Below are 27,289 nucleotides of genomic sequence, written 5' to 3' on the forward strand. Positions count from 1 at the left end.
GCAAGGCCATCTCCCTGTAGTGCAGACTCTTGGTACTTAGTGGGAGCCAACTATGTGGTCCGTAACATGGTATTCTAAATGGACACAAAACCTTCCCACAAAAATACTGCCATTTTACTATTTGGAAAAGGTGTAAGTAAAAACTCCAGAGCCTGGGTGCAAATTGGTGTGCTTGCTAAAGAAAAACAGACCTATCTGAGCTACGAATATTACTTTGAACTGTTGGAAGCCTTGGAATTATCCGATCCTGCTTCTTTTTTTCCCACTGGAGGAGGACAGGGATCCTTGAAAGGGCTGAGCCCCACTGCAAGAGTACACCAGCCTAGGGGGAGGACTGAAACATGCATTTTAATTGTGCTCAAATTTGCATTTCATACATTCACCCTGACTGTAGTCCCAGCAAATTTTGTGGGAAATTTTGTGCCTAAAGTCTAACTTAAGCCTTGAAAAATCAGCCCTTGATCTCAAATGAGAACCCACCTTTACCAGCCAGATTTTATCATTAATGAGGTCCCACCTGGCTACATTGCTGTTTCTCATAGAATCATAGAGTTGGAAGGGACCTCTAGGGTCATCTAGTCCAACCTCCTGCACAATGCAGGAAACTCACAAACACCTCCCCCTAAATTCTGAACCATATAAGAGCCTGAAGGCAAATGAAGCAAAATTGGCTGTTTCTGCACTATTTTGTCACATCTGCTTTAACTGCAACTAAAAGTGCTCTATAACAGGAAACAGGGGAATAAAAATTACAACTAAGAGCCCATTGATCACAGGGCTCTGTAACCAGCTATAATGGATGGATTTTTGTGAGAGTACAGAACGGTCAAGACATTTTCATGATTCTGTCTCAAGTAACAGCCTGTTAAATGAATGGATAACTACCATAAGCCAAAAATACACCTGAAAAAAAACACTACTGAGAAATATTAATTACTATTTATACCCATCAAAAAATTCTAAAATATAACACTTTTACATGCTATGTTGTTTGGATGCAATAAATGCCTTGTGGGAGGAAGACAGGACAATGATATAAAATACTTGTCTCCCATTAAGTACTAAGAGCCTGTCATTTAAAAATTCATTCTGGCTCCCACAATTATAAATACAGTGAATTATTTTTGCAGGGAACGCCAGAAAGTCAGCAAGCAGTGACTTTTTTTTGCCAACCAAAGCATGACTCCTTCTGCAGGAATTTTCTTTAAAATGTATAAACAAAGATGGATAGAAAACCATTCTTGCTAATAGAGTACGACAGATATATTGAACATGCAGTTTATATTCTAAACAATGCAAAGAAATAACATCCCACTTCTTCCAAAAATAGGTATTGTAACTTAGATTTACCCAAAATGCAGTTCGTTATGTGGCATAAATAATAAATTATTTTTTAAACTAAGGCATCAGGAAATCAGAATACTGTAAAACCACAATATGCAAATGAGTTCCTGCTGAGCTTTTTCTACAAAAAAAAAGGCTTGGGAGAATATAAATGCCACTGCCTAGCAACACCAAGCCACTCTGTGGCACCAGATCATCACCTGGGGCTCAGATCAGGGTGCCTACACATCCCAGCAGGATATACCACTGTAACAACACAAGAGGCCTACCCTGTCACTCTACAGAGTAATCAGACACCTACTGGAAAAAATAACAGGAAAAAGAAACTGGACTAAGATTTACTTCAGAGGAAAAGTAAACAGGCCAGCTTCTTTCAGAACAATCATAGCATATGAAAGTTCTTAATTAGTATTCTCTGGATTATGGATAAAAATATCTGTGAGCTGAAATCATAAAACCCAGGAACATTTGTTTCATAACAGACCATGCAGACCACTAATACTATGGTGAAGAGAAACATACAAGGTGCTCACTTTGCTTAAGAGTATACAGTAAGTAGTATGGAACACCTTTGATTTTTAAAAGTTATACTTTTCCAACATTGGTTGGAAGGGGGCTAAGTGGAAGAGCATTTGCTTGGCATGCAAAAGGTCACAGGCTCAATCCTCAGCTCTCCAGTCATAATGATCAGGTAGAAGATGATACAAAAGATCTCTACCTGAGACCCTGGAGAACCACTGTTAGTCTGAGTAGACAATACTGCCCTTAATGGACCAATGGGCTGATCCAGTATAAAGTGGCTTCATTTGTTCATAAATTCAGTAGACAAATAAAAGGAAACAAATCATGTAATTTAATCGAAAACCTTTGACCTACCTCATTGAATCTTGTCACCAGATCTTCAATTGCATTGTGTTCCCCATTTGGAGCAGAAAGAAGAGTAGCAGAAACAGAAGCTTTAATAGTTGAAAGGTTGCTCTGGCATTCGGTATTGCCCAAATCTCTGGTTAAGAAGCATAAGTAGTCAATGGGCAATACTTTCCTGTAGAGATCCTGCTCTTGCTCAGTCAGAATACTAGCAACCTCCTCGGGGAACTGAATGAGATGCTGAAGTTCTACAAGCTCTTTACTGATACCAGCCACAGTGGAAGGAAGGGTATTTGATCCAGCCATAGAAGAACTTAAGTGTCGTTCTAGAAAAAAAAACATGAATGAATTTTTTAAAACTCAGTTTTCCACTGATCACACTATTGACTTAAACTTTAAAGAAGACATTATTGTTATGCGAGTTTAAATCAAGAGACCTGAAGCTCCTTAAAAACAATTGACTTGGTCACCAAAATGTTCTCATAGAACAGCACCTTTAAGTCAATCCTGTGCTGAAAATTAAAACCATAATACTTGGAAGGAGTTACATGCATTTAAGAACATAACATAAAAGAAGCCATGTTGGATCCGGCCAATGGCCCATCCAGTCCAACACTCTGTGTCACACAGTGGCCAATAAAACCAAGTGCCCTCAAGAGGTCCACCAGTGGGGCTAGAAGCCCTTTCACTATGCCCCCCCCCACAAGAACAAGAATACAGAGCATCACTGCCCCAGACAGAGAGTTCCAACAATAAACTGTGGCTAATATACCCATCAAAAAATTTCTCTTTGCACATTAAACCATGTTGAGCTCAGAAGATCTTCAGGGGTCTCGAACTCATTTGTTATGAGGGCCAGATCTGACAAAAATGAGACCTTGTTGGGGTGGGACATGTGTGTCATAAAATGCAATGCCAGGTAGCAGAGATATAAACTTCATAAAGGACACAGACAAACACAATTAAAGATTGTGTGATTGAGCAAGCCTGACAAAGCAAGCTGTTATGCAGAAGGAAGCAAGACTAAGAGAGAGGGAAGGAAGCAGAAGACAGCCAGTTGCTTGGGGGCCTGATAGGAGCCCTCCACGGGCCTGATTCACGTTTGACATGTTTGGCACCCCTGTCATAAATGGAAGTTTAATACACTGCTATATATTGACACAAATCTGATACTCTGCAAACTGGAGAACTAGTTTAGTTAAGCGCACGAACTCTAAGATGGGAGAACTGGGTTTGATTTCCCACTCCTCCACTTGCAGCTGCTGAGTGACCTTAGAACAAAGCAGTAGAGTTGCACCTTTAAGACCAACGACGTTTTATTCAGAATGTAAGCTTTCGTATGCATTTTAATTGTAATTTAATTTAAGACCAACTTAGTTTGTCTTAAAGGTGGACTTGTCTACTGCTTTGTTCTATTGTTTCAGACCAACAGGGCTGCTCACTTGGATCTGAGTGACCTTAGGTCAGCCACAATTATTGAAAGAGTGTTTTCTCAAGAGCAGTTCTAGAGAGAGCTCTTTCAGCCCCCCTACTTCACAAGGTGTCAGTTGTGGGGAGGGGAGGGGAAAAGAGACTGTAAACCACTCTGAGACTCTGAGTGAAGGGCGGAGTATAAATCCAATCTTCTCTTCTGGTACCATCAGTACTTATGTGTGAAATACTGTCCCCTACTTCTAATGTAGTAGTGTTGTATATAAGCACTATTCCTCCATAGGCAAGGTCATAAAGACAGGGAGGAAGCAGAGATGCAAGTGGTATTCTAGCAGTAGAAAAAAATCTTCTAAATAAGAGCAAAATCTGGCACAATATTGTAATCATTAATTTTAGGTTCTTACTGGAAAGGGATGTGCCGATTGTGCAAAACATCACTTGTGCAAAACATCAGGGGCAATCTAGTAATGGAGTGCCCTGACAACACATACACACACACACACACCTAGAACCATGAGTCATAAAAGAAAATTGTCTTGTATTTCTGATTACAGAGACCATATTGTGGTAATAGACTCACAGCCTGGCCAGTCCCCGGTAAAACATATCTTTCTTTCCCTTCCCACTGCAGTACATCAGTTTGAACTACTACGGCTAAAAAATGATAAGATGATGTTGCCTTTTAGTCAAAAACTATTTTTCTATACAACTTCTTGCAAACTTAAATAGTTATAAATATGTTGAAACCTGTCCTTGCCTGAAATGTCCTGTGCTACATTTGCTTCATCAGTCTATCTAAATCTTTCCAAGTAGGAGCTTTATCTTCTTTTCATACTTCTCACAATACGCAACCCTTAAGATTACATAAGATGCTATATTAGTCTGCTATGAGTATGAGAGGCAGGCTTTTCTTCTGGAATTCTTATATCTGTGAGGGTACATCATCTGCTTTTAAGTTTTGGAGCCAAGTTACAAGACACTACTACATAAAAAGTTAAACTAATTTCTGCTTCTGCTTTTCTGTATGCATAATGGTGAGAAAGTGTCTAATTCTGAATTAAATGCACAAGACAATAATCTCTGTCAGAAAAGCCTGTTGGGCTATATTAGGTAGGCTTCCTAATTAGTCAAATCAGCGCTAGTAGACATTGGGTTGGATCCAAACTAGTACAAGTAGAAAAATTTTTATCTCAGCTTTCCCTTTCCCCAAACACACCTAGGGTTGCTAAATCTAGATTGGGGGTTACTGGACATTTGGGGAAGGGGTGGAGCCTGAGAAGGGAGGGGCCTCAATGGGCCCATCTCTAAAGCAGCCATTTTTCCCCAAGGGAACTGCTCTCTATGCTCTGGAGATAAGTTGTGATTCTGCAAGATCTCAAGGTGCCACCTGGAAGTTGGCAACTCTAGATGACACACCTATGCCACCTGAAATCCATCTGTTGAGAGTCAGGGGAGATCCTCCTAAACAAAATGCACTATGACTTGCAGCTCAGGATGTTTTGCCCGACCCCTGTCCTAAATATAGCTGACTTCTTCCTGCTACATTTTGTTTTCAGAGGTTCCTGTGTTGTTGGGGGTAAAGGTAGTTGCTGGTGGGGAAGGAAAGATGGAGAAAGGTTCCTTGTAAAAACTTGGAAACAGCCAAGTTCTGCAGCAAACTCTTTTAATCTGCTACAAAGACATTCTCAATAGGCTGTGCTCTTTTAACCATAAGGTTCTAAATTATATTAGTTTTAACCAGGGGTGAGGTCAGATGTTCATAAAATCCCGCTACGAGCATGAGTGGAGTCCGGAAGCATGTCGGATTTTAAGCGGTTGTCCAAACGTCAGCATCTGCGAATGGTGGTTAGCTCGTTCGAGTCCCGCGTTGAGACGACTGGGGCATGGACTAATTTGATACGGCTTTAAATCAGGAACAAAATCCTCCTGACGGTTCCTGAGCGGAGTTTCTCTGTTTGAACGCTTTATCGTTGGCGACTCGTAGGAAGCGCACCACCGCTTCCCTCCCAAAGCCCCTGCAAGTGATATCACTGCGCCAGTGAATGAGCGAGCGAATGTTGGCTCGATAAATTGTTTACCCGCCCTTATGTCCGGAAACAAAAATCACTTTTGAAAGTAGATGTGAACTGATTTGAATTCCTGGGTTCTTTTCTGCATGCGTAGTGCTCGTGCTGGAAAAGTAGTGCCAATGGACTAGCAAAACGTTAGTGATCTGACCCATTTAAAAGCGACGCACTGCAGATAGCGGGCATCACTGCACCTGCACTAATGCAGATTGATGTCTCATGAAACGAGGTCCGGTAGAGCAATCTGATCGACCAGCGATGGGACCCACATGGGATAGAACGGGAGCCTGGCTGTTGTCTGATCGGAAAATTGGTTGTGCGGATTATAATACAGGCGCGTTGCAGATGGATTTAATGGTGAGTGTGACCGCACCCCAGGGCTTTTTTGGTGGAAAAAGCTGAGCAGGAATTCATTTCCATATTAGGCCATACCCTTTGATATCACCATTATTTCACACAGGGCTTTTTTTGTAGAAAAAGCCCAGCAGGAATTCCTTTGCATATTAGGCCACATCCCCTGATGCCAAGCCTACCAGAACTACGTTCCTGTGTGCTCCTGCTAAAAAAAAAAAGCCCTGGTTTTAACAAAGAAAAAAATTACCTGAGATATGCTGCCCCCGGTTTTAAATAAATTTAGCAAAGTTGCATTTATTAGGGTTTGTAGAGTCTTTCGGGATCAAGTGCCGTGTTCTACTGGAGAAAGTTTTCCTTCCAGACGTTTCGTTCTCAGCTGCGGAGAACATCCTCAATGCACAGCAGCCAAGAAGGTCTGAGCGCCTGCTCCGGCTGCAACACCACTGAAGATGTTCTCCGCAGCTGAGAACGAAACGTCTGGAAGGAAAACTTTCTCCAGTAGAACACGGCACTTGATCCCGAACCCTAATGATGTTACCAGCTGTGAAAACCTGAAATCTTTGATAAAGTTGCATTTACTCCACACATTTCTTAAAACTCACCAATAAAATATAACCTTGCCTTTTTGAAGTTGCTATATATTTCATGCATTACAGCATTATCTAAGAAATCTCATGCATCTCATATTTACAGTTGTATAATGTAGGAGAGATTTAATACCCTTTGTTTGGTGGGCCTCATTCTCTTCTTCAGCTATCACTCATTATTGTGGCCAGAATATGTATGTAACTTATATATGTTTTACTCACAATCAAAGTCTGGAAAGATTTTTGCAAAGACTGCAAGCACCAAAATATTTTTCATTATTGTCAATAAAGACAAAAGCAAGTTTTTCCATGTTATCTATTTGTTTGCAACTGCATTCCCACATTATATTTGCGCACTCTGAGAATGATGGTGGTGGTGGAAAGTGCCAGCTGACTTATGGTGACCCTTCAGAGTTTTCAAGGCAAGAGACATTCTGGGGTGGTTTGCCATTGCCAGCCTCTGCATAGCAGCCCTGGGCTCCCTTGAAAGTCTCCCATCCAATTACTAGCCAGGGCCAATCCTGCCAGAGCTAGTTTGGTGTTGCGGTTAAGTGCTCAGACTCTTATCTGGGAGAACCTGGTTTGATTCCCCAATCCTCCACTTGCAGCTGCTGGGATGGCCTTGGGTCAACCACAACTCTCGTAGGAGTTGTCCTTGAAAGGGCAGCTGCTGTAAGAGCTCTCTCAGCCCCACCTACCTCACAGGGTGTCTGTTGAGGTGGGGGAGGTAAAGGAGATTGGGACGGTGGCTCAGTGGTAGAGCATCTGCTTGGTAAGCAGAAGGTCCCAGGTTCAATCCCTGGCATCTCCAAAAAGGGTCCAGGCAAATAGGTGTGAAAAACCTCAGCTTGAGACCCTGGCGAGCCGCTGCCAGTCTGAGAAGACAATACTGACTTTGATGGACCAAAGGTCTGATTCAGTAGAAGGCAGCTTCATGTGTTCATATGTTCAGTATCATCATCTTCGTCTTCGTCTTCTTAGCTTCTGAGATCTGATGAGATTGAGCTAGCCTGGGCTATCTGGGTCAGGGTCTAAAAATCATAGGTAACTCCTATTCCTACATCAATATAGAGGAAAATATTCGTTACAGTCATATTTTTAAAAATGCTCAGAACTAAGAATATTAATTACATTGCTGACTTATAAAGAATATGTGATTACAATATTTAGGGGTCGTTTTGTAGAAAAATAGGTGGTGGGGCTCATCCAGGGATTGTTATGCAGCTGCACATACTATTCAGTGGACAAGGAGGTGGAACTCTCAGAAAGGTTCAGGAGCTGCGCTCCTGTGAACTCCCACTGAATCCGAGGCCTGACAATATTTCTAGAAAGTATATATGTTTTCAGAAAGCAATGAGATAAAAACTTAGTCCAACTTTGGTTTTAGCAGTGTTAAGTCTGTTCTGATAATAACTTGAGTCTAGACGTTCTTTGAGTAACTGAATAAACTATCAACAGGATGCAACAGATCCATGGCCCACATTTAACACCTAGCAAGAACCATAAGGCCCACCAAACTGAAAGCAAGGGGTGTTGTGGTCATGTGACAGGAAGTAGAGAGGCCATAATTATGAAGAAGTGTTCCGCGTTGCAAGCACATGTAGAGCTGGAGGAATAAACAGGGGTGTGAGGATGGCAAGTGATATAAAAAAAAGACATCGTGTTGTAGAGAAGGGTGTCTATGAACACCTCTGCTAAAAAGTATCCTCTCAGCTGCATAACAAATGCACTTCATTGTGCTGTTTCCCTCAACATGTGCATACATGCAAGACGAGCACTCCTAGTAGGTTGCCAGCTCTGGATTGGGAAGTACCTGGAGATTTCAGAGGTGTAGCTTGGGGAGGGCCGTTTGGGAAGGGAAGGAACCTCAGTAGGGTGTGATGCCATAAAGTCAGTGTTGCCAGGTCAAATCTCCCTAGTGGGGGATGTGGAAAGCATTCCAGAAGGGGGAGGGGATTACTCAACATGATGATGTCACATAGAAGTGATGTCATCATGTCAGGGAAAATGGATCTGTGTGCAGTGAATTTGCCACTTGGAGTTCAGGCACAGGTAGCCCTTGCTTGCAAAAAGCCATTTAAAGGGAAGATTCCCTTTAAATTGTCTTTTTTTGCAAGCGGGCATCACATGCCTGAACTTCAAATCAGCGAATTCACCACTTGCACTTCAGACACAGGCAGCCCCCACTTGAAAAAAAATTCTCTTTCCCTTTAAATATTTTTTCCCAAGCAGGAAGCGCTTGGAGTTTATGCACAGGCAGCCCCCACTTTAAATGTTTCCCTTTATTTATTTATTTTGCAAGTGGGTGCCACACGCCTCAACTCCGAAGCAGCGAATTCACCACTTGCAGTTCAGGCACCTGAAGATTCCGCTTGCAAAAAAACAATTTAAAGGGAATTTGCCACTTGCGCAGGGAGCCCTCACTTACAAAAAACTATTTAAAAGGAAGGTTCCCTTTATTTTTTAAAAAAAGTTAATTTTATTTATTTATTTGCAAATAGGGGCTCCCCATGTATGAACACCATGTGACTAATTCACTGCTTTGGAGCTCAGACACGTGAGGTCAACTTTATGGGATTGGCAGCTGCCCCTCTCTGTCTCCTTCTGAGAGATTTAAAGTGCCCTCCAGATGATCAGCAGGCCACATGCTTCCACCAATAATCTGGAGGGCCCTTTAAATCTTGCAGAAGAGGAGGGAGAGAGGCGGCCACTGTCAATGCTGTTGGAGTGGGGCTTTTCCCCTGCTGGCCAGCCAGCCTGGGGTGGACAGGAGTCCATAAAAATGGGAGAACCCCCACCCTGGCCTGGGGGATGGCAACCCTACACAGAATCCACCTTTCAAAGCACCCATTTTCTCAATATATAAACCTCTATAACCTGGAGACCAGCCGTAATTCTGGGAGATCTCCATCCACCACCTAGAGACTGGCAACCTAAACTCTTGCACAGACATGCTAACAAGTCCTTCCCAAAAGTAGCAAAAACTGAAAGCTCTATAGGCGTCACAGCCCAAAAGGTGCAGCTGTTCAACACCCCTAAGATTCCCAACTCACAAGCTGAAGAACACTAGAATACAATATACCAATGTAGTATATGGTTTGTAGAACTGTGATCAAGATTAAAAAATGTTTAAGCTAAATATCAGAAGGAAGCTTTGTATAAAATTCAAAGATAATGAGGCGCTGTGGTGTTGCAATTTCCTCTGCTTTCTCAAAAATAATTAGTAATAAAATTCAAACTGCTCATGCAGAGTTGAAAATTGCTTTGGAAAAATATTTTATCACCTTAATTTATAAAAGTCATCCCTCAATAAGTGTTATATGTGATCAACAGGTTTTAGAAAATGAAGCAATGTAACACAAAGTTGGAAAGGCAAAAGACTCTGGTATTTTCACTGAAGGACACTTGGGTATTTTCCAGTGGGGCTCAGAATGTGCAGTTTCCCCATTGCTGCTGAGAATGCAAATAATGTACAGCAGCAACAGGTTTCCCCAGTGTTTTTTTTAAAAAACTGGAGTTTGAATAGCATTACACCTGTATACTGCTATAACAATATATGTACCAGGTTCCTTGAATTACCAGCTTTTAAAATATATGGTCTCTTATAGAGACATGCAGAGATATGTCCACCCCACCCCACCATGTCTTCCTCACAAACGGGACTAGTGACTTACATTTTTAACAAATCTGAAAGCTAATAATTCAGGAACCATTACACATACTGGCATAGCAACATGTTGTTAGCATGCTGTTCACTCATCATTTTTTTAAAAGGGGGGGAAGGCCCACGGACAGGGAGAGGAATTGGCTGTTGTAGGGGAAACAGCTTTTGCAAAGGTAGTACTGAGAAGACCAAAGTTCCCACCCACAGAGTACCCATCCAGGCTCTGCTGCAATCTTTCCAAAACCTTGGGAGCACAACTGGGCTGGGAAAGACAGAAAACCTGGGGTAATCACTGAAGGGTGTGCAAATACACCACAATATTGTATGGAAGCTGGGGGGGAAATCTCGCTTCCTAACAGTATTGAACTCACAGTAAATATCCAACATGGAAACACTACTGAGCTCTTTTCAGACATCATGAACAAGACAGAATTCATTGTAAAGCCAGCAAGCTTCATATCCTTGGGATTAACCAAGATGACACTGTGGTTCAGCTGGGAAAAAACAAGTCACAATACTTATGTACTAAGAAGTCTTCCAAGGCAGGGAAGGATGCAGACAAGCATGAAGATCTGAGGCTTATCTACCTCACACCTAGGGTTTTGTCCATGACTCTGAACACTGCTTTGGTATTGACTTGCTACTATTTATTTATAATATTTACTTCCATTCTTTATCAAGTAAGTCCACATTACAGCTGATAAAATCAAAGTCATACAGTATAAAATTTTAAAATCATGACAAAAGACTAACATCTTCTGAACAAAGGAGCAGCAGCTGTGATTAAAGTGCCAGGCAATGATTATCAAGAACCAGCTTTTCCTAATACTGCAGCAATTTATGGCACTAATAGCAATTCTCTCTATAATAACATCCCTGTGGAGTGGCCAAATCTGGCTCTCCCATTGGCTGTGGTGTGTGCCTCAGTGATGGCCTGGGAATTGATACTCAAGTTCTGTTGTGTTCCATTGGCTGAGTTCACTCCTCTCTCCCACCCACTGTCGCCTATCAGTTCTCCGTGACATTTGGAAGAGACAGCAGGCAGCAGAGAGACAGCAACGAGACAGGGAACGAAGGTGGTAAAATGACCAGGCAGAAAGACCCGGCCCTGCCGAAAGCATTTCCTCAGAGCCCATGGCAGCCACCTCTATCCTGTCACTCCCTCCCTTCCTCCTCCTCTCAGCCTCACCCCTAGGACAGACAAGGATTGGCCCACTGGGAAAGCTGCTAGCCAGATGCTGTTGCTAGGCAACCAAAGTTGCTTCTGTCAGCAAAGGGAGAGGCCTCAACTGAATATAATGCCATTGAATCCACCCTCCAAAGCAGTTATTTTATCCAGGGGGTGAGAGATTTGTTCTCTGTAGTTCAGTTGTGATACCAGGAGATCTACAGGTTCCATCTGGAGATTGGCTACCCTAGGCCTGGCTGCTTGCTACTGTTCAGCAGCCATTCCCCTATGACAGTCATTGTGGCATAGGAGTTAGGGCTTCAGAGCAAGGTCTGCCAGACCTTGGTTCTTGCTGTGGAAGCTGACTGGGTGATGTGGAAGTCTCAGATTTTCAGCCTAACAGGGTCATTGTGTAGATCCAAGGCAGGAGAAGAGAATGATGCAAGCTGCTTTGCTGCCCCATGGAGAAAGACTGTGCTTTTCCTAGGTAGAGGCTGCAGAGAGGGGGGAGGAGATGGAAAGCTGAAGTTAGAGAGGCAGATAAAGAGAATGAGATAGGGTTGCCAACTCCAGGTTGGGAAATTCCTGCAGATCTGAGGGGTGGAGCCTGGAGAGGGTGGGGCGGGAAACAGCTACAATGCCATAGATTCCACCCTCCAAATCAGCCATTTCCTTCTGGAACCATTGCTGCCAATTTCCAGGTGAGGGCTGGAGATCACTCTGAATTACAACTGCTCCCCAGATGGCAGAGATCAACTCTCCTGGAAAAAACAGCTGCTTTGCAGGGTGGATTCTGTATCATTATACCCTGCTGAGGTCACTTCCCTCCTACTTTGGTCCATGCTGTGATTTTGGACCACTGACAGACTTTCAGCCTAACCTACCTCACAGGGTCACTGTGCATATCAAAAGGGGGCAGGAGAATGATGTGAGCTGCTTTGGCTCACAATGTGGTGAAAAAATGTATTTTTCTAGGTAGAGGCTGCAGAGAGGGGGGAGGAGATGGAAAGCTGAAGTCAGATAAATTCCCCTACAGAAAACAGCCACCTTGGGTGGGTGGGAAGACACCAAAGTTACGGGGAGTGAATGCCTCCACTTCAGTGAGGAGGAAAGACAGCACACAGCCTCTTTCTAGAGCCCATTGTATTTTCCATCACAACAGGCCTTATTCCTAGTGTGATTGTTCCTATAACGTTATTGAAAGCATAGGACCGCAACCAAACCCCTCCCCCACTAAATTCATCCACAGAAGATACTTTTGTTGCCTTTATAACAATACCACCCCAAAGAAGGGGGTACTTCATTCACTGGTAAGCAAAGCCTAGGATTCAAGATTTGGCTCTACAGCCAGTTGATGATGTTCACTGCTTTAGGTAAGCACTAAAACAGGCTAAGAAGCTGACGCTCAATTGAGAATTTTCAAATCCCCAGATATAATTTTGGATCCAGTTTATGAATTCAAATTCCCTCCATGAGCTGTTGTCATCACTATTCCTTTTGGTTATCATAGTCAGTGCCCAGGCCTTTATCTTGATTTTTGAACTACCAAAATGTATATTTAACTATTCATGCACACATATTCAGGTGCACACACAGTGTGCTATAATGGCTGTTTTATAGAGAAACCAGAAATGGAAGCTTTTTTGTCACTGTTTTATTGATTTTGTGTTAGCTCCAAAAGCCTAATTAGAAGGCTAATTTTAGAGCCAAACTAAGAAAGCTACTCAAAGTACTACTGCATTTCTTACCCCTCTTTTTTCCTAACAGTCCTACAAAAGGAATTGCAAAGAAACCAGTTTATTTATCTGAATCCACATTTTCATACTGAAGAACCCAGGCTGCCTTTTGTTTTGGGGTAACATTACATGGCTTAGCATGTTAACAAGATATTTACCTCTAATGTGGTAAAGGGGAGAACTAGAGTGACACCACAATTGATATGAAAAACTAGATTGCTTAAACAAAAATCATGCATTCAGTATAAAGCCCAGTAAAGCTGAAATGCAGCTGTAAATCAGTGTTCCTGAGCAATATTCAATCGGTTCAAACACCTGAGGGTTCCATTCAGCGAGACTTTGGCCCTGTTCACACAGCATGCGGAGTCCATGTTAAACTGACCTGGTTCTGTTCCGAATATCTTTGTTTCGGATATTATTGATCAGACTGCCATACTGCAATTCTAATCACTCCGCAGTGAAACCGTCTTCTGCCGTCCACACGATGGCACCATGCAGTTCTTTTTCTCCACTATTATGCACATGCGTGCATTATGCGCATGTGCACATTATGCACATATGCACACATGTGCATAGATTGAAACATTATGTGGTCATGCGCATATCGCTAAGTAGTTTTTAAAAATGGCGACCGTAAACTGGATGTCTGAGGCTCCTTTTGCTCTGGGACAGCCTTCAGACATCCGGAAGTTGGTTAATATCGTAGCAGAACAATCCATACGGAGAAAACTACGAGGTGAAACCGGAGAACTCAAAAAATACCGCAAAGGAGCAGATAACAAAATAATCCTGTTCTGAGAAGGATTGGGGGGGGGGGCGCTACCACGAGTTAATACCAGGAGGCAGATGTTGCTGTCTGATCAGCCACTTTAAATCCGGATGGAAACAGCAGCGACATCTGATTATACTGTGCATCTGAACAGAGCCTAGAAGAGTCTTCTTGTTTTGCTTGGGGATGGGAATCTTCAAAATGAGCAAAAGGTTTTTTTTGTTTTTTTTTTAAAAAAACCTTTTCTTTCTCATTCTTTGCTGTATAATAAAGTAAAAATATATTCTACCTCTGGTTGCTGGTAGCCCTATTTTACTAACCTAGCGATCAGTATGGGGACCATCTACTTTACTATGAGAAGAGGATATGATATTTTGAATGGCAGTTGGTTGTTATTTGTCTATAATACACGAATCAAAATGAAAAACAAGTTAGCTTTCACATTTATGATTACTTCATGAGAACAAATGAGAACAGCTCTAGTAAAAAATCAGGTTCCTTTTTTAGTGGCACCTGTTTGATATTATGTAAGTATTATATCATGCCATTCAACTATTATTTACGGACAGCTATTATTAGCCACTGTTCTGGAAACCAAAAGATACTGCCAGCTACTTTGTAAGGAAAACAGTTATAACATTAACCTATGCTTACACAGTAGTTTGATGCAAATATGCTCATGGTCTCCAAAATCGCTAATATGCCATAGGTTTGTGGTCATGGTTTTAAGTGGGCTTGCTAACCATTGTTGGAGATTATTCCATGTTAGCATTGAAAGGAGCTCCTGCTAGAATTCCACTCCTGAACACCATAAATAAAAAGTTGAAAAACTAGAACTGCAGACCACCAGGCCTCAAATGCATCAGCTTGAGTAGATTCCAGGTTTTACTAGCAGTAGCTAAAAGAATTTTTTTAAAAACTATATTAGTGTCCTTGAAACAACTAATGGGCATGTGAAAAAATCTAGAAAGTTGGAAGATAAATGTTTAATTTGCACTATGCTAATGTTCCTAAGTTAAAATCAGCCTTCCCAAGCAGGCAAAAGATTGTCTTTCTAACTAACGGGAGGTCTGCCAAAGTGAGGAGGATCACAACTGATATATTAATAGGAGTAACCAACTAGACAACAGGGATCTTATTAAGACAGGCAAGACATTACATAATCAATTAATTTCCTTGTTACTTTCTGGACCCAGGAGAAGACAGCCTTCCCCCCAGGCAGAGAGTGGGGTCTGGTTTGCATAAAAGGAGTTCCAGCTGAATACGAATGCCAAGACAGCCTACTCAAAGTCTCCAAGAAGAGATTCTGGCAGAGACCAAAAGAGAAGATGACTTCAAGAATGCAACCTAGACAGCACAAACTAATAGAAACTGAAATTCGTTTTAGGATTATTCTGCCAACCTCGTAATTCATTATTATAGAGGGGTAAATTTTAGACCCAAGGAAAAATATTGTATTTATCATTTGCACTATAGTTGTTAGATATTTACATTCTCTACTTTCCCCCCCTTTTATAACCAATTACAAGTAAAAAATCTTAGTATAATTTTGGGGTTATTGTTGTCATTCTGCACCCCTAACTTTAGCCCAATCTGGTCCACTTGTGCCAAAGTACAAGAATGGTGGCCATGAAAAGCCTGGAAGTCTTTATTTGAAGGAAATAATAAGAAAAATGATTAAGTTTCCAAATGTTAAATGCTTCATGACATAATATCTATGTGCTATTCAATCTAATAATTTAATACATCAAATTAAATTATTTTCCACTAGACAAGAAACAAGTATCTGTTGGTGTTTCTTTGTCCATTTTTCATTTAGCAGGTTCCCAACAAACTCCTGTGTTTTTTTTACCCTCTGAGTATTTCAGAACTTAAAATTGTATATGTCCATCCAGCCTGAACAGCAGATCATGTCCAGTTTCTGCCAGGAAAAAGTGACCATCTAACCAGCAAGGTGCTGTTCAAAAACATATGGCATAAGCAAGCAAAACAGTTCCATGTACCCAAAATTGAGCCATAAATGGCAAGGTTTAGAATTATGGATTTGGACATATGGGTATATGAAGCTGCCTTATACTGAATCAGACCCTTGGTCCATCAAAGTCAGTATTGTCTACTCAGACTGGCAGCGGCTCTCCAGGGTCTCAAGATGAGGTTTTTCACACCTATTTGCCTGGACCCCTTTTTGGAGATGCCAGAGTTTGAACCTGGGACCTTCTGTTTACCAAGCAGATGCTCTACCACTGAGCCACCATCCGTCCCCTTTTAAGGATTTTTAAGGAGATGCCTTATATGTAATAAGAGCAATGGCCCAGCTAATCAGCCATTGCCTTCTCTGGGAGCAGCCCTCCAGAGGCAGAGATCTGTTTCAGTTTCAGAAATTTTCTTAGCTAAATATATCAGATGTTTAAGTTAGTACCTTACAAATACAACATGTATACTTTATTATGGTGGGAACCTGTCCTTGGCCAAGGTTTGTGTATGGTGATAGTGACCCTGCCCCCACACTTGTGGCTTGGGGGGGATAGGAAGACAGCTGAAGCAGGCTCCCCTGAACATCTGGGAAGCCCTGGACACCTCCAGGCACTGCATTGGAGGACAGGCTAGACAAGAAACAGTGCTCAGAGACACTGCCCAACCATCCCAGATCTTGGCAGGCCCTCTGCAGCACAAGGAAGTCCAGTCATCGTGCCACACCTAGGAGGGGCTTGGCAGAGGGGGTCACTGACAGCAGTGACCTCACCTTACTTGGGTCCAGTCTGATGCTTTGAAGCATCAGAGAAGGGTGGAGCAATCAGGGAGGAGGCCCAGAAGAGGAGGCCCAGAAGAGAAGGCCATTGGTACTGGATGCCCTAACATCATGAGCCCTACCTCAGCTTGATGAACACTGGGTGAGTGTGGAATCGCCCCCTGGTCTCCCTTTAACAGGCTGGCCCAGGAGAATTTGAGGAGAAAGGCCCAGGCCTCTCCCAGTAGCCAGGACAGAGTGCTCTAGGTGGTGCCCCCCCACCACCCCATGAATTGAGGTCAGCTTCAGAGCTTGCGGAGAAAGGAAGCTGGAGGGTACAGTGGCCCCAGATTCTGGCCTGGGGGAGAGAAGCTGAGAGTTTATAAAGCTCACCATGCCCTCTGACATCAAACAATGAAGCAGATATAAAGACAGAGGGGCCATGATACAGATGGTCTTACAAACAAATTGTCCATACAATTGTTTTGTTGGCAAGAGCCATTCAGGCCCACTGGATATCCAAACACATCAACCAAAAGCATCAAGAAATACAGGAAAGCACAGAATTCAGGGTTCCAGAAAGATTAAAATACAGTAGCAAAAGAAAGGAGACTTGATGAAATTCAGGACCAAGTTTTACATAAGGATGTGGAAAACGTTTACTTGAAAAGGTAGCTCTATCAACCTAGTCCTATACAATAAGCTGTCACTACTGTAAAATTGTCAACATGAAGGCTCCAGCAAATAAGGAAATTTCATCTATATAATATAGATGCCAGAATACAATCAATTACATAGCTTTATTCACGATGATAAAAATTAAAAGGAATATTCTCTTGTCTCACACAGTATAAAAGAAAATAATTTACACTAATGCGCTTTAAGGTCAACCTACATTCACTGTAAGAAGAGTCTTATTCAAAGATGTGTCTGTGCATTCAAGATGTTATGACCAGTGAACCAGAAAACAGTGAGATTATGGGTATCTCCACAGTCTGCTATGGACAGGCAAAGATCATCAACACATGGAAGTATGAACAAACTGTTGCCTTCTCATGGTTGACAACAGAAACTTGTAAAACATACGACAGTAGAAGAAATATGATAGTAGAAGAAACATTACTTAGGCTTTTAAAAACATTTTTTTCTTTTAAAGGTAACATCATCAGCCTTTGTTATAGCCACAGGAACATTAAGCTTACCAGTAAACAGAGCCTTAGTTTCCTTCTAAAGTGCCAAAGGTGCAGGTAATTTCAAAAGCAGAGAAATATCATACACTACATTTTGCACTAGCTGTCAGGCAACAGCTGCTCAGTCTGAAACTACAAACTGTCAAAATGCACAACCGGCATGCTTTGTGCAAATCACAAAGACAACATGCAGAAAGGTCAGGTTACCCACTTTCCAGATAAAAGCTGAAACCCTAGGACTCCAGCAAGAGGAATTTTACATTTAAGGACTGGCAAGCATTCTTACTAAGCAATGCAATCTGCAAGCTATCTGAAAGTATCTGGACTAAAGCTGATGTGCACTATAATCCTAAGCATGTTTACAGAGAAGTCCACAATATTAGGTTCAGCAAGAAAGTTAAGCACACTTGCATCCCATGAAAATCAATAGAACAAGCACACTTTTGATTAGGTCCATTCTAGTGAAAACATAAATGATAACATGTATCAACAGTCTTAAACTGGTCACAGCCAGTACTTTTTAAAAGATATAATCAAAATATATTAACTTTTTCATATCCAAGACATAATGGCTCATTTAATAAGTTGAATATCTGATGGAATGCAATAGTGATACATGTTTGTTTTTTAGAAGCTCCACACTAAGTACAATGTGTATTTGGAATCTTTATTTATTTGAAGAATTAAAGTTCCACAGCTGCATACAAATTTGCTGGAATGTAACTTCATTGGAATATAAGAGTTAAGCATTATGCATGTCTTCCCTGAGCCGCCCTGAGCCTGCTTCGGTGGGGAGGGCGGGATATAAATAAAAATTATTATTATTATTATTATTATTATTATTATTATTATTATTATTATTATTATTATTATTATTATTATTCCCATTTCCGCTTCTGCTCTACAGTAGAAAAGCCGCAGTAAAGGTTTGGAAATATAACTTGGCAGTGTGATACATCACTGTGGCCTTGGTAATCTACATATAACTTGCTAAAAACACATAGTAAGAAGAAATAGTACACTGACGGTATTTTACACATCTAGTGTATACAAGATAAGTAGTGATAAGTAATCTGTTTACAGTTGTAGCACTATTCACCTGAGGCGCCAAAATGCAACACTATTTATTCAGCATAATCTCCTGTTAACCATCCGTGCTCTAAAAATGGAAAATGTATTTATTTGATCCTATTTTTTTAATAAATCTTTTGACAAAAGACCAGTTAACTTTTAGGAACATAAACAACCTTGGTTATTTGATACAGTGACAGAAATATATTTTGAGAGTGTATCCAAAACAGTTACGACCTGTACTGCTCTTCAACTCTGACCTCATTAAGGCTTACTTTATCACAGGACGTTACCACACTACTTTACCTAATGAAAACACAGTCTCTTTATATAGGTTTTGCTGACACTATAATCTAAAGTGTTTTACAATTCCTAAAAAGCAAGAATTTCAAGATACTTCATGAAATGGTATACCTACACACTCCTAAATACTCAAGGATACAAAATACACAGCCTATAGCAAATGGCAGGAAACATATTTTCAGTGCACACACAAGACACATAAGTGAGCTGTTTGCAGAATGTCACAATAAGAAGCAAGGAAACAACTGGCTTTCATAAAGACATCATAACCTCTACTGAATTGTACATATTGTGAACTGTCTTGCACCCTTTTCTCTTTTTCCTATTTACCTTTTAGCATGGTCCTCCCAGTTGATCCTCCTACGATATTTAGTGTACCACTTCTTGCTCCCAATGATGTAGCTGCTTCTAGTAGAGCACCACTGATAAAATCTGAAAGTGAAGTCCTGAATAAGGTGGCGCGATACTCAGCAGGGCTTTGAATGCATGGTTTTATGCAAAAGCCATTGCTTCTGCAACAGCAGTTTGCATGGTGTGCTAGTGGTTCCCTTGCACAGTGGGGAAAATATTCCAGAGAATCTTCTGCTCCTTTTGCTAGCCTAAAGCTCTGTCAAAAACAAAAAGAGAAAAAGTTTGTAAGCAAATAAATTTAACTACTGTGTGTTGCATTTAACTACTGCATGCTGCATTTTCAAACAGTTAAGTAATCTACTGTCCTCAAATACTCTACTAGTCCTAGAATCCAAAATCGATTTGAATTAAGCTCAAACAACATTTTAAAGACTACTAACACACTGCTGGAAGAATGCAGCTTGAGAACATATTGGTCATTACACCAAAAGAGAGCATCTGAAGACAAAGGGAGGTGTTCCGTGGTGAATTTAGCCTGGTCTCCACATACAGCAGAAAGAAATGGATTGCTGGGGTTGTCATCTCTGGATTTGGAAATTTCTGGAGATCTGGGGATGGAGCATGAGAGGGACCTCAATAGGATATAATGCCATACAGTCCAACTGCCAAGGCAGCCATTTCTTCCAGGGGAACTAATTTCTAGGCCCCACCTGGATGATGGCAATCCTGTGGACTGTCCTATTTCAGACTATGGGTGAGGTATAACATGTTTGGAAATTCTTCTACATTACAATTTTCTGTTAGTGGAGAACTAAGCATACAAAGAGATAGGCCAGAATCTTTCACTACAATGATCAAATTCATTTTGGCCAGTATTTTTACATGAGAGAAGCATTTAGAATATGATATATACACCATTGCCCCAATCAAAAAAAGCACATTCTGCTGCCTTCTTTTGCTACATGCATAGACAGACCTTAGAGACAGTGTGTGAGAAAGGACATCATCATTTAAGAGTGTAAATGAATTTCAAGAGCCTGAAGATGACAACCCTGACCTGAATAACTGAGGTAAGCAAGCAAAAAGTCAGATCTCAGAAACTAAGCAGGGCCGACCCTGGCAAATACTTGGATGGGAGACCTCCAAGGAATACAAGGGCTGGGACCCAAAAGCAGGCAGGAAGCCACCTCTCTGAACATCGTTGCCTCCCAGCCTCACATGCATACACACACACAAAGTACAAAGAGAGACCAAAAAAAGAGCCTGAAGATGACAGAACTGAAGGAGTGAGGGTCCCCAACAACAATGCGTCAAGAGAAGGGCAGAAAGATATCGAGGGATAAACCTGAAGACAGCTTTAAGACTAAGCACAAAGAGTTTTAGTAAGATAGTTCAAGGCTTGTGAAGCATAGGCAATTGAGGAAGGTACTTATATAGCCTGAGAGATAAATGATTTTGGCAATAATAATATAATAATAATAATATTTTTTTATTTCTATCCCGCCCTCCCCGCCGGAGCAGGCTCAGGGCGACTCACAACATAAAATGCACAGTACATCAGTTATACTTATAAAAACATGGTTAAAACAAATTATAAATTATTAAAATTAACATTAACAATATGGCGTTATAAACATTAAATCTTCAATGGGATTCAGTAAATAAAAAGCATTTTCAGCAGTATTCCTAGCTTTATCACTAGTTGAAGGCCATCTTGAAGAGGTGAGTCTTACAGGTCCTACGGAATTGATCTAAGCATCGTAGGGCCCTCACCTCCACAGGGAGTTGATTCCACAGTAGTGGAGCTTCCAAGAGGGATCTATTTATGATATCCCGCTTTAGATTTCTGGATATCCCCCAACAGAGTTCTGGACAGTTTCATTAAGCATCATTTTGTCAACTTTAACGAAGTTAATTGTCTGAATGGTTAACACCACTGTACACTTTTACAGGTCCAGTCCCTCAGAGGAAGCACTATGTATTTTCTGAAATTCAGAGCCCTGTCCCCCTTTGGGTTGCCAACTCCAGGTTAGGAAATTCCTAGATATTTGGGGGTGGAGCCTGGAGATGGTGGGGTTGGGCAGAGGAGGGAACTCAGCAAGGTATAATGTCATACAGTCCACCCTTCAAAGCAGCCATTTTATCCAGGGGAACTGATCTCTTGTCTGGAGATCAGCTGTCATTCTGGGAGATCTCCAGACCCCAGCTGGAACATGGTAACACTACCTTGATTCTCTACAGACAAATCCCAAAATAAAAGCAAAAACATTCAGAAGTTCGATATTGCTTCAGAAAGAAAGTACCACAGCACAGGAGTGCCTCTTTCATTTGTCTATTGGAACTGACGGCTTTATAAAAAACATTTCAATGATTGCACGTCAACTTATAAAGAATAGCATCCAGAACTCCTTAGTAAGAAGTCACCTCTAGAACAGTTATTATTTAATAACAGCATCTGTGATTCATAGTGTTGAGACAACCTGACCTTTAAAGAGCCTTTCTTCTTCAATTGCAGTGCACCAAGTGAGGTCCTTGGTCAATCAACACCATTAATCATACTCAGCATTGATAGAAGATATGAGAGTATTAACCACAATAAAGACGCAATTTTTGAACCATTTATGTAACAGTATGCTGAAGAACAACTGCATGACACTTACTAGCGTTCTGAAATTTAAACCGCTGTATTTTCATAGTACTTTATTTGGAATTGTTTGTTATGGTTCCCCCCCTCCTTCATTCATGACACACATCTTTGAAGAGGAGAACATTTAAGATGGAGGGGGGGGGATTACAGTTTCAGATCAGGAAATAAGACCTAATTTTTCACAAGTGTGTTGTTGGTGTACTGTTCACTTAATTTCAACTGTAATATTTCTAGAAATGCATAAACATAAATTGTAGGAAATGTTGCCTCAAGTCAATGAGTTGCACGGCAACTAGATTAAAAGAGCCTGCTGCTTCCCAATACCAAGCAACTGTTCTGCCACCCAAGTGAACCAACACATTTCTTCATCACATGATTTATGATGGGGAACTACTCTATATATCATCTGCTGTTTCACACAGCAGGTTCCAGCCTCTTCTTGCAAGCAAAGATGAGAAGGACCACAAAACAACTAGAGAAACTGAGACTTATTTTCCTATCCCCCTCCAAAGACTTTTTTGTCCATTTTCCAGTGGAAATTTTGGGGAACATTGAATACAAGACTTATATTAAATATTTTCTATTTTAGAGAATGTAAAATGCTCTTTAAGACAAGGTTCTACTCTATCAAAACAGTATCTAAGAATCTGCTATGAAATATAACAGATATTAACTAAAGGCTAATCCCTGTGTTTAATGTAGTTATCTTTCCTTTTGTACCCTTAGATTCATTGATTCATGAATCTTGAGCAGCAGAAGATACTTATTTCTAATGTAGACATCTTAAATATGTAAATATAATGGATCAAGTCCTGAACTATAGTTCTCCCTCTGAGGTGGACAGCTTGATGGGTGATTCCCACCATCCATTCAGGGAGGCAGGAACAAATTCTTTCCACTTCCTGTCTCCTCTGTGGGAGTTACCCTCATCTTCAATTATTTTCCTGCCTCATCAGGGAGAACAGTGTAGAATAAGCGTCATCTATTCTGATTCTTTCTCCTTATACCCCTATTCCTACTAAATCTTCATCTATATACTGTCAGTTTTTTCCTCCTACTCCTGTTCCTATTCTAAACTCCTGTCTTGTGCCTCCACTGCAAGAACACTCAAGTACCAGGAGAACTTTCTGATGGCTGCAGTCATTTTTTCAAGTGCAGTGGGCTTTAAGAGGGTGTCCCTTGGTTGCTCATATCTTAGACAATTGTGAGGGCATGGGGGGGTGGGGAATCCACTGCCGATCCCAGAAGAAACAGTGATGAGAAGAAGACGACTGAAGATTTATACCCTGCCCCTTCTCTCTGAATCAGAGACTCAGAGCAGTTTACAATCTCCTATATCTTCTTTCCCCCAACAGACACCCTGTGAGGTAGCTGGGGCTGAGAGGGTTCTCACAGCAGCTGCCCTTTCAAGGACAACTCCTGCGATAGCTATGGCTAACCCAAGGCCATTCCAGCAGGTGCAAGTGGAGTGGGGAATCAAACCTGGTTTTCCCAGATAAGAGTCCACACACTTAACCACTACATCAAACTGGTTCTCTATCAGATCAGCCAGATTCAGCATGCATCTGCTTTTGCTGCCATGCCTGAACCACCCAACCCACAGAAATGGTTGGAACTGTAAAAGCGCACCAAAAAAATGAGCCATCTCCTTTAGCCTCTTATGAAACAAAATTTATGGTTTCCTATAGTAGAATATTTAACTGAACATGATATAATTCCACTTAATTCACAATATAAACAGATGTTATATTTTTAAATATCCTTTAGTAACATAGTTTATCCTATTTTTCAAGTTGTTTAAAATTCAAATGTTTATGTAGAGTCTTTTTAAATTTGATGTACATTATGATATTCAGTTGTTTAAGGCTTGAATGTTTCTGTGCAATTTTTCTTTTTTGATGTACACTATGATATTTAATAAAATTTATTTGGGAAAAAGGGGGGGAAGAGAAAGGGGGGGAAAGCTGAACCACTGACAAATGCCACCAGAGCCCACAGCGTCCTTGTCCCTGTCAGCATTGACTGGCAGCCATTTTAATCATCCAGATGGAGGGTGCAGAGTGGGTCTCCCCACATCCATAAGCTGTCCAGTCAATGTGGGGCTCAGCAGGAACAATTAGAGTTGACATTTGGAGGTGATAGCAAAGAATGCGGCACCAGGGCACCATTCTGATGACAGCTCATGGGTCTACTTGTGAGTAAAGTGCAAGAAGCCACGCCCTCTATTCTTTCCTTCAATTTCCTTGCCCACATTAGGCAACCATGAGGAAACTGAAAGTTTCTGCCACAAGGGAAACCTTAGAACAGACACAGCCTGATTCAGTACCTCCCTCTCTTCTTCCCACCCCAAGAAAGTGGCTCAGAAAGACTGCCTGCCTCTAAAGGAGGGCTTCACTAGCCCACTAAAGTGGTTTGGGTGGAGTCTAATATCAGGAAAAGGAAAAGAGATAGTTCACAATGGAAGCTACACACCTCTTTGGATAGTGATCCAGAGGAAAGGGAGAAGGAGTTTCCTTTTGACAAGAAAGATGGTGAGAAGAGATTCTTGAGCGGTCAGGTTCTTTATGCCAGAGAATTATCAATACCTGTTATCTAAAACTATGGCAGCCCTTGAGCTCCAAGAGACCTACTGTGGAAAGGAACTAGTTCCCATACCTTCAGATCACAAGAGCAGATCCAAAGTAAATAAGGAATTATTCCCTAGATCTAGTGTAGCTGAGAGGGTTTTCCATTCCCTGAATTCCATTCCCTAAAGCAAAATTGTTCCTGGATGGACAGTGGGAATCACCCACCAACATGTTCTCTTTCCTCAGAGGAGAAGGCCCCTTCACAGTAAGTATCCAATGCTTCATTTTTAGTTGATTTAATTAATCCCAGGATGCCTCAAGCATTAGGCATACATATTGGCCTATTGTTTTCTGAAAATATTTACCGAAAACAATTACCATTTATAGTTACTTTTTCAAAATATATTAAAACTTTGCAATGAAATTCCTGCCAGTTGCTTAAATCACATTAAAGTTGTCTTAAGTAGTTAAGAAAGCAAACCTTTGTTTATAAAAACAGGCAGCACTGTTTTGTTGTAACAATGACTTTAAAATAATGATGTTAATTATACAATTGCATAAAAGTAGACTCTGGGAAACTTAGTTGTCTCCAGAGAGTTTGCATTTCACCTACTGCTTTCAAATACTGTCTCGTTTTCCGCACTGCACTGGAACTTTAAAAAAAAAAAATAACATAGAGATGAAGGTTAGAGACAAGTAAGTGAAGCATGCAGCTGTTTGAAATCTGACTTCCAAAGACAAGCCCTTATCCTCCCATTATAAGGGCAATTCTGGCCAAACAGGAGGGATAGCTTAACAATTCATCATGGCCAGGCAATGTGAAGAGGCTCCCATCAAGAGTCACAATTCCTTCTGGTGCCTTCTGACTACATACCCTTCAGGGGTGTCGAACTCATGTGTTATGGGGGGCAGATCTGACATAAATTAGACCTTGTCAGGCTGGGCCACATGTGTACCTATTTAAGATTAGGTAGCAGAGATATAAACTTTTTAAAGGACAGAGACAAACACGATTAAAGATTTTTTTAAAAAAAAAAAACTTAAAATGAAACATGCTTAAAACATTAGCACTTGTTGGTTTTAAAGGTGCTTTCTTTATATTTCTCCTATGGAATCCAGGGAACTGAGCAAAGAAAGTTCTGGCTCTCTCCTCTCTCCCAGGGGACCAGGAGGGGGAAGTGTCTCAACCAATGTAGCTCCTGTGCAATTGAGCAAACTTTGCAAAGCAATTGAGATGTAGAAGGAAGCAAGTGAGAGGGAGAAGGAAGCAGACAAGAGCCAGTTGCTCAGAGGCCTGATAGGAGCCCTCCGGGAGCCTGATTCGGCCCTCAGGCCATATGTTTGACACCCATGCTTTAAAGCAATGTTATACAAACAGGCCTCATCTGCTGACAGATGAATAAATAAGGATACTGTGCATTCACTCTAATATAGTAATTCAATCCTAACTGTAATGCATCTGAAATGCAACCAAAGACTGCCATATAAATTAGGATTGCCAACATCCAGGTGAGGCCTGGAGATCTCCAATAATTACAACTGATCTCCAGAATACAGGGATTAGTTTCCCTGGAGATAATGGGTATTTTGGAGGGTAGACTCTATGACTCTCCCTTCCTCAAGCTCCACATGTCCCTGGCTCCACCCCCAAATCTCCAGGAATTTCCCAACCCGGACTTTACAACCCTAGGCTCCAGAATGGCTGTAAAAGGATTGTAAAGGAAGTATCACAGCAGCTGCACAGGTACAGTTCTGCAAGTTTAAAGGGTGTAAAAATGTTTCCGTTTTACTTGACAAAATGATTTGCCATAAAAGAGAAGAGATTATCAAGCTTTTCAGTGGTTTGGGGTTTTCTAGTCCTCTGTCTCTGTTAATTAAAAAAAAAACTAGTTAAAAATGGTGGCTAAGAATGTCATCTGAGAGCTGGGAATTTGAAGTGCTTTGTAAATGCCAAGAATAAAAATCAGAGCCATCAATCAAGATCCAATGCTATAATTCCAAAATGAGCTGCAAAACAACAAAACGATTCTCATCAGGAGGTAAAAAGCACTAGCACATACGTTCCATTATACAGCTTGCAAGGGAAGGGGAATAACAAGACAGAACAGAACGCAGGACTCTGAAGATCTACCTATAATCTTTTGCAAACAGTACAATCAAATGAACAGGAAGCCCCACCTACCCACCCATGCATTACCCATAATCCTCCTGATACACACAACTGCCACATTGCGTCTAAAGAAGGAATACATGTTTTTGCTGCATATGTGTGGTCTAGTTAAGCATGAATGCAAACCCTGAGAAGTCCAATAAGCAATTCATGTTTGCTAAAGCTGTACAAACATGGTAAATGTATGTGCTGACCCTCTTAATATAACAAAGCCTTACCTCTTGTGTACCTGACAAACTGCATGTAGCATCCTCAATATATTGATTAGCCAATAGT

The 27,289-nt window shown here is 41.2% G+C and overlaps 1 protein-coding gene across 1 annotated transcript in view; it reads right to left on the minus strand.

Annotated features, from left to right (window-relative positions):
- PLCE1 (phospholipase C epsilon 1) overlaps positions 1-27,289 on the minus strand; it is a 181,197-nt gene that overhangs the window by 77,669 nt on the left and 76,239 nt on the right. The window contains exons 3-4 of the mRNA XM_060241319.1: positions 19,609-19,885; positions 2,221-2,537 (exon numbers count right to left, since the gene is read on the minus strand). Of these exons, the coding sequence (XP_060097302.1) occupies positions 2,221-2,537; positions 19,609-19,885 (594 nt within the window). The remainder of the gene's footprint in view (positions 1-2,220; positions 2,538-19,608; positions 19,886-27,289) is intronic.

This window comes from Heteronotia binoei, chromosome 6, assembly GCF_032191835.1.
Source record: "Heteronotia binoei isolate CCM8104 ecotype False Entrance Well chromosome 6, APGP_CSIRO_Hbin_v1, whole genome shotgun sequence".
In the NCBI taxonomy this organism is placed as follows: Eukaryota; Metazoa; Chordata; class Lepidosauria; order Squamata; family Gekkonidae; genus Heteronotia; species Heteronotia binoei.